The sequence below is a fragment of the Ursus maritimus genome, unplaced genomic scaffold (genome assembly GCF_017311325.1).
Source record: "Ursus maritimus isolate PB19 unplaced genomic scaffold, ASM1731132v1 scaffold_5, whole genome shotgun sequence".
NCBI lineage: Eukaryota > Metazoa > Chordata > Mammalia > Carnivora > Ursidae > Ursus > Ursus maritimus.
Window position 1 is genome coordinate 62,212,267 of NW_024426663.1, and position 8,291 is coordinate 62,220,557.

General features: G+C 36.0%; 1 protein-coding gene across 1 annotated transcript in view; it reads right to left on the reverse strand.

Annotated features, from left to right (window-relative positions):
• Positions 1-462: 462 nt before the first annotated feature.
• CHSY3 (chondroitin sulfate synthase 3) overlaps positions 463-8,291 on the reverse strand; it is a 270,976-nt gene continuing 263,147 nt past the window's right edge. The window contains exon 3 of the mRNA XM_040622511.1: positions 463-3,385. Within this exon, the coding sequence (XP_040478445.1) occupies positions 1,823-3,385 (1,563 nt within the window). The 3' untranslated portion in view covers positions 463-1,822. The remainder of the gene's footprint in view (positions 3,386-8,291) is intronic.

Genomic DNA, 8,291 nt, shown 5'->3' on the forward strand with positions numbered 1-8,291 from the left:
ATTATAGAGAATGCTACTTCATCCCTGGGTAGTCTCCTCAAGACTCGGGCTGTTTTTCAGCTGTCTTAAGTTAAAGAAAAGAGCAGCCCCTGATTTCTTTTCTTCATTAACGAAATCATTAATAATTATTAGTTTGCAGTAGCTCTTCCCAAATGACTACCTTTATTGCATGTTAATATATTTACTGTTCAGGGAAAAAAAAATGTTAAAAGAGGTAAGCCACACAATGTAGGAAAATAAGCTATTAAAGCAAAGGTTTATGAAGGCCAAGAAAATACTAGGGCAGAGATCAATTCTGAATTGTTGGCCCTGTCAAGATTTTTAACGTCTAAAAGTGCCATCAATCCCTTTCTAATGAGTCTGACATTATTAAGATTATATGTTATAGTCAAGGAGAGTGCCATCACGTCTGTCACAACATTAAGCACTGTTTTGGTTTTTTTTTTTTTTTTTTTTTTTTTTTTGAGTCTCTGCAAATGTCCTCACTAAAAGAGACTGTTACCCTGTATAAAGCCCATCACTAAGGCAAATGCCGTATGGCTTCCTGGCAATCAGTTCCGAATAATGGCAGCGATTTACAACAACAGCTTTCAAATCAGCTTTGAAGCAAACTCTAGTCCTATTGTGTGAAAAAAGAAAATCAAAGTACAGAACAGTATGTACAATCTGCTACATTTTGTGAAAACCCAAATTAACCCAAATTAAAGGCAGTTTTTGACCTGTTCTTCCTTCAGTTTGATCACAAAGCTAAAGAGATTGAGGAAGAAGGCTTCTCCTGGAATGTAAATCATTGAATAAAGAAACCACTCATTTTAATCAGTTGTGAAGGCCAGGATTTAAAGCATAATAATACAAACAGTATGCCCATAATCCCTTATTAACTTTTCCAGTCTATGTAGCAAGCACATTTTCGTGAGTATGACCGCTAAGAAATACACCAGGTATGACTGAAAGGAAACAACACAACCTCTTCAGGGTTTCTGGAAAAGATTACTGTTATACCTGTGTTTTATTATAAATAACCAGGTTCTGTCATATTTTATCTTCTTGCCAGCAAATGAAGGACATCGTTTCATAAAGCTTCTAAAATGTACATGAACATTTAATTAAATCATATTTCCTTGAGAAAATAAAGTTCATTCGCATTTATAGCAGACAGTTGTGAGGAGCACATAATTGTCAGAAGACCAGGGTAGCCAGTACCGGTTGCTTGTGGAACAAAACTCCTCAATTTTTAAAACTTTTTTTTTAAAAATAAACATACAATCATAAGTGTTCATTTACTTTAAAAATTCTAAAGATGAAGAAAATTATTGTCTATATATTTAAGTCCTTGTATAAATTACAAAACTCAAGTTTATGTTACAGAGTCCCTTCCCCATAGGAAGCATAAAGCACTTTTGTGGTACCTTTCACCAGTAAATATTTGTATCACATTGAATTTAACAAACAAAATAAAAGTCGATATTGCATCTTTAAGCCTCAAGAGAACATTCTTCTAAGCTGTCTCTCATGATGAATGAGCTTCAAAAGTCATTTGATTGCCACGATTTAACTCAATCTCAAATAAAGATATATAAAAGTAATACATAATTGACTTCAGTAGAAATCTGAAATATCAGTGAACTGCAGACTCTTCTTGCTTGAGGTCAACAAACACCCTTTGGAAGACAACCAAGAGTAGTTTAAGACCAGGATAACAAAATAAAATTATAACAATAATAATTATAATAATAAAAATAACAATAATAAAATAAAAATAACAACAACCAACAATGAGGTAAACTCCCCTTTAAAAAGGCAATATGTGTTGCCTGGACTGTCAGGAGAGAGTTCGATTGTACCTGACACCCAAATGTTTTTCCAACCAGAGTTCAGCCAGTTGCATGGTTGAGGCAAAAGTACTTGCCTTGGACCCTAAACACATCTTATACTGCTTAGGATCCAAGTTAGGGTCACAATGAACTGGATGGAAAATATGCACCACTCCCACTTCTTGGCTTCTGAAAGGCCTTAAGCCAGACAGAATGACTTTATTGTAGAGATCTACATCCTCTAGTCCCCAGCCTTGTATTGAGGTATCAAATCCACCGGTACCCAGAAGATCACTTTTATAAATACAGGTAATTCCATATCCATAGTCTCTCCAAAATCCAGTCTTCTTTGAGAAGACAAAGTCATCATCAGTGGGAGGATTTCCCCCATTGGTTACCTTTGGGTCATACTGGCTAAAGATGATGGGGTAGTACACCTGTTGTCCCTGAATTGTATTGTCTCTACACCGTTGGAGAAAGTCTCCTCTGAAGATCAAGTCAACATCACAAAATAGCAGCAAAGTATCATTGTCAAATTGGGAAGAAGCCATTTCAAGACCAAGACCTCTGGAAAACTCTCCCTTCATGGGGATCAAGGTAATTTCTGCTTTAGGGTAGTTGTTCTGATAGTCTCGTATCAGCTCAATATGCTTGTTGGAATCTTGGCCAGAATCCCTACTGAAAAGGGTGATGACCAGCTTTACATTCTGCTTTGGAATAAGACAAGTTTTTTCGAAGTTGTCCATGAACCTCAAGAAAATGTCGTACCTTCCAATGAGAGGAACAAGAATGTGTATTTTCTTTTCATTGTGCCCTCCCATTTCTTTGGCACCTTGAAAAGAAGATAGTATCTTTAAAGAATTAGATATAAAGGAGAATGACTGCGTCTCACTGTTAATACTCTCCACGAGATTGTTGACGTCTAGCTCTTCAGTTTCTCTGAAGAAAGGCTTGCTGAACGACTGCTGAAGATAAGCATGACGTCTCACTGGCACAGTTAGTTTCCTCCCCTTGTGTCTTTTATATAAGAGGAGCAAATCCAAAATGTACTCCACCCCATGCATGGGATCAACCCTGCGGTAGCCGTACTGAATTTCCTTGAAGTCAATGAGCCGTCCCCTACTCTTGGCATTTTCATTGATCATCTCCATCACCTGTAGGACGGTGTCATCCAGGGCTGTTCTTAGGATGCTGTTGATGTTCTGTCGAGGAGGCTGGTTCTCAGATGCTGAGTAAAGGAGTTTCCCCGTCAGGAACTCCCATTCTATCACTTCATCTCTCTCCCGAGGCTGGAAGTGGTTGAAAGAAGGCATCACGCCCAACTGCTGGTCCTCTTTACTCACTTCACTGTTACTGAGCTTGCTCATCAAAGCACTCTCCCGGTGCAGCTGGATGGTACGGTAGCGAAGTTCAGAAATTTTGCGGCTGAGCATATAATTATGAAGCCTGTATTGGTAGGCAGGCCTTTTGTTGGGGTGAAGTGTTATGGCTGCATGGATTTTGCTATTGTGAAGGTCTTGGATATAACCCTTCCGATTATGTTCATAATTTTCATGGAATAGTTGTTGCATCTGAAAAGTAAGAGGAATCAAGATGTTAGAATAAATTTAAAAAGAAAGAAAGCAATAAATGAAAACATTTAAATTAAAATATTTAATAGAAATTAGTTACGTGGTATTTCCTAACAAAAGTGACTTGTAAAATTTATATTTAAATGAAATTAAAATCCTTTTATTTTTTTAAAGATTTTTGTTTATTTATTATTAGAGAGAGAGAGAGAGAGAGCAAGCGAGCACGAGCAGGCAGAGTGGCAGGCAGAGGGAGAGAGAGAAGCAGGCTCCCCACTAAGCAGAGAGCCCAATGTGGGGCTGGACCCCAGGACCCCGGGATCATGACCTGAGCTGAAGGCAGACTCTTAACCAACTGGGCCACCAGGCACCCCTGAAAATAGTTATAAAATGTCAGTTTCATATGTTCAAATACTGCAAATTAACCTCCTATTATATACAAACACTGCACACTAACCTCCAGCTATGTATTTTGAAGTAAAGAATCTTTGCCCCTCTATTCCTTTTGAAACCAATCCAAAATATCAAAGAAAATAAGAATTGAATATATCCAACACCCCATAAGGGATCATTGTGAGGGAGAGGTAGGGTGGATGGAGCATGGGTTTCCCAAAATAGAGGGAGGGTTCACCCTGAGGAGTAAACCCCATGCCCTGTTGCTTGGAATGGCAATACCAGACCCAGAGAAGATGTAAGTTTTATTGAGCATTCTGATATACCATCTTTACAGAGTAAGTTCTTGTTAAGGTAAGGTGTAACAGGAATTATACTGATCTACACTACTGATCTAAAGGATCATATCCAAAATTAGACATGCTTGACTTCCTTATGAGCCAGAAAGTCTGGCTACTAGTCTAGAACAAGTTCAATATTTCAGGTAGAAACAAAATGAGGAAAAATGTAAAGTTATGAGATCGCACTTCAAATTGCCAGCTGACTCTTCCTTCTCTGTCAACAAGAGAAGTATCAATGGAGAAGGTAAAGGAGGAGGAGGAAGAAAAGAAGGAGAACTACCAGCAGCAGTAGCAACATGAGACAACATGGGTATATTGATGAATAAGGAGGAAAAGAATATTGCAAGTTTAAGAATATATATCTAAAGCAATAAAAATGACAGACAAATCAAATAAAGAAAATACAATCTCCACAAAATAAGAACTCAAGGAATAGACACATGAGCTTAAAGAGAAATAAAACCAAAGATGGTCACATTACAAGAATCAAGAAATAAGACTCGTGGAAAACACAGGAGGAAGAGACTTGAGACGATTTAACAAAATAATGGAAACATAAAAGAGGTGAAAAGTTTGGAGATATAGAGGTGCCTGGGTGGCTCAGTCAGTTAAGCATCTGAATCTTGATTTCAGGGTTGTGAGATTAAGCCCTGTGTTGGGCTCTGCACTCAGTGGGGAGTCTGCTTGAGATTCTCTCTCTCCCTCTCCCTCTGCTCCTCTTCCCTGTGTTCTCAAACAAATAAATCTTTAAAAAAAAGTTTGCAAATACAAATCTGTGTGTGTATATATATATACACATATACCAATACATATGTTACATATACATATATTCATATGCATTCAAAAGCTTGAATATATATTCAATACACATGGACACATATTAAAGAAGGTAAGATTACTACATAAAATATATCTGAGGGACGTATTTCCCTTATAATAAAGGCAGATATATATCTATGTGCAATGAGGCCAAGAGAAAAAAGAGCAAAATAAATAAACAAAACCCACTTTGGCTGTAAATAGGAAAAGAACGAAACTTGTCACAACATTTTCCATAGCAACATCAGCAACATCAATGCTGAAAAACAGTAGAATACAGCCTAGGAAGACCCCAAGGAAGAAAATCAAAGACTAATTATTTTATACTCAATGAAGCTAGAGCCTACGTTTATTCCAACCAAGCTAGGCCTCAAGTTTTATTGTAAAAAATAACTAGCTTCTAACAAGTAAGAACTTATGGCAGAATAGTGGTGATAAATTCTCTGCCACTCCTCCCATCAAGAGATGGGGTCTATGCCCCTTTCTCTTGAATCTGAGTGATTCCATCACTACTTTAACTAAGAGCCACAGTAGAAATGATACTGAGCCTGTTTCCAGATTGGCAGCTTCCACTTCTTATCTTTGGAACACCTGCTCTACAGAAGCCAGCTGGGAAGTAGCAAGTCTGAATTAGTTTCCTTGTTTTGGGCCAGGATCTTCAGGAAAATGTGGTATAGCACAACCTTGTTCCAACTCCAGACTCAGTGAAGAAGTTGTCAGTATCTCTCTTTACGACACTAAATTCCTTTTTATTTCTAATTTGCTAAGAGTTTTATCATGAATGACATTTCAAGTTGATCAAAAGTGTTTTGTTTTTTTTCCCTGCATCCATTGATAAGGTTATGTGATACCTTTTTTTTCTGTTATGGTAAATTACTAATTGACTTTCCAATATTAAACAACCATTGTATTCCCTGACTAAACCCAGCATGATCCTGATATTTTGTCCTCTTTATATATGGCTGGATTATATTTGCAAATATTTGTTTAAAATATACCATGAAAAAACAATTCTTCTCAATTTGTTGTACAGTTTCAATGCAATTCAATACAAATCCCACCCTTTGTTAAAAAGAATATGTTGCTTTTGATATTAACAAGCCGATTCTAAAATTTATATAGAAATGAAAAGTCAAGGATATTCAAGACAATGTTAAAAAAAGATACACCACAGATTTAAAAAGTTATCGAAATTTAGACAGTATAATATTGATACAAGGATAAACAAATAAAAAAAAGGACCAAAATAATCTATAAATAAACCCACACATGACTTATGACATCACTCGATTCACGACAAATAAGACATTGGGGAGTGGAGAAAGGGTGGGACTTTTTCATCAATAAAATACTGTAAAGTCAGTTGGATAATCGTGTGGAAAAAAGTAAAAACTGACCCCCTACCTCCACCCCCCACCAAATCTATCCCAGATGGATTGTTGATATAAATATAAAAGGTAAAAATAAAATAAAATAAAATAAAATAAGCTTTCTAAAAGTTAACATAGGAAAATATCTGCATGACTTTTGGTTAGGTACAGAATTCTTAAATATGACACAAGATACCAACCATAAAAACAGACTGATGAAATGGACATTAAAATTAATAACTGTTCTTCAAAATCACCATTAAAAGATTGTAAAAGGTAAACTACAGAGTGGGAGAAGATATTTTTACCAGATCTTACCAAAAAGGACTAATACCCATAATATGTAATGAATCTATACAAATTAGTGAGGAAAAAGGACAATCCTAGCTGAAAATGGGGGAAAAAAACAAAACAAAACCTGAATGCGCTTTACAAAAGAGAATATGCAAATGCCCAATAAACATACAAAAACTTTCTGTAGGTCATTCATCATCAGGGTAATGCAATTTAAAGTCATAATGAGATAACATTACAGACCTACAAGAATGCTAAAACTAAACAGACTGATAATACATTGCCAGGATTTGGAACTCTCACACATGGGGGATGAGGATGTAACTTGGTTCAAGCACTGTGGAAAATTTATCAACTAAAATGACCATACACATTCCCTATGACTCAGTATTTCTACTCTTAGATGTACACCCAATATAAATATATCCATACACACACCTAAATATATATATGAGTTTTCATAGCAGCATTATTCAAAATACACCCAACCGAAAGCAACCCGAATGTGTATCAAGAGTAGCATAGATAAATGTCATATATTCATATAATGACAAATAATACATCAGTTAAAATAAATGAACTATTACAACAATGTAGAGAAATCTCACAGTGAAACAAGACTTATACAAAAGAATAAGTTTTGTTTGATTCTATTTACATGGAATTCAGAAACAGGTAAAGCTAACCTATGCTATGAGCTGTTAGAATAATAATAAACATTCAAGAAAGTGGGTGGGGAGCTCTTGAATGCTGCTCATGTTCTATTTGTTGATGTAGGTCATGGTGACATGTATGTATTCGATTTATGAACATTTACTGAACTGTTACTTAAGATATGTTTGTCTATTATACTCCAATGAATAGGAGATTTTATTTTGAAATTGTGATAAATGTGTGTAGAGTTAGGTAGGTTTTTCTGATATGTATGCACATAAACATGTGTGGTTATGTGGGTGGAGGGGTAAGAGGACAGGGGGAGAGAGAGACAGAGAGAGACAGAGAGGGAGGGAGACAAATCACAGAAGTTTTCCTAGAGAAGATGGCCTAAAAGGAGTAAGACCAATAGCACAGCAGATTATTTAGCTCCGGTATTTCAATTGAGATACTCAGATTTTCAAATCACTATCAGAAGAATGTCACAAATATTTAGAGAAGGACTTTGGACTGGATTCAAAACACAGTAGTTCAATTGCATCCAGTATTTTTTTCTCAAAACACATGTTAATTTTTTTTTAAAGATTTTATTTATTTATCTGACAGAGAGAGAGAGAGAGAGACAGAAGCAGCAGAGGGAGAAGCAGACTCCCCGCTAAGCAGGGAGCCCGATGCGGGGCTTGAGCCCAGGACCCCAGGATCATGACTTGAACCGAAGGTAGATGCTTAAGTGACTGAGCCACCCAGGCATCCCCACATGCTAATTTTTATTTAAAATTCTGTTTAATGATTAATAAAATTAAATCCATAATATGCTGTGGGCTGTTATATCTCCATTTTTATGATATTATTATTTTTTACTGAAATTGCTTTCAATATTTTAGTTTGTATAATTTTCCATAGATTATTTCTTTTTATGCAAGAAGGTAAAAAAAAATAGATGTCTGATCGCATATGAACTACTAATTATACCACCTGCAAAAGGTATTGGCTATATGTAACCTTTCTTTCTTTCTTTCTTTCTTTCTTTCTTTCTTT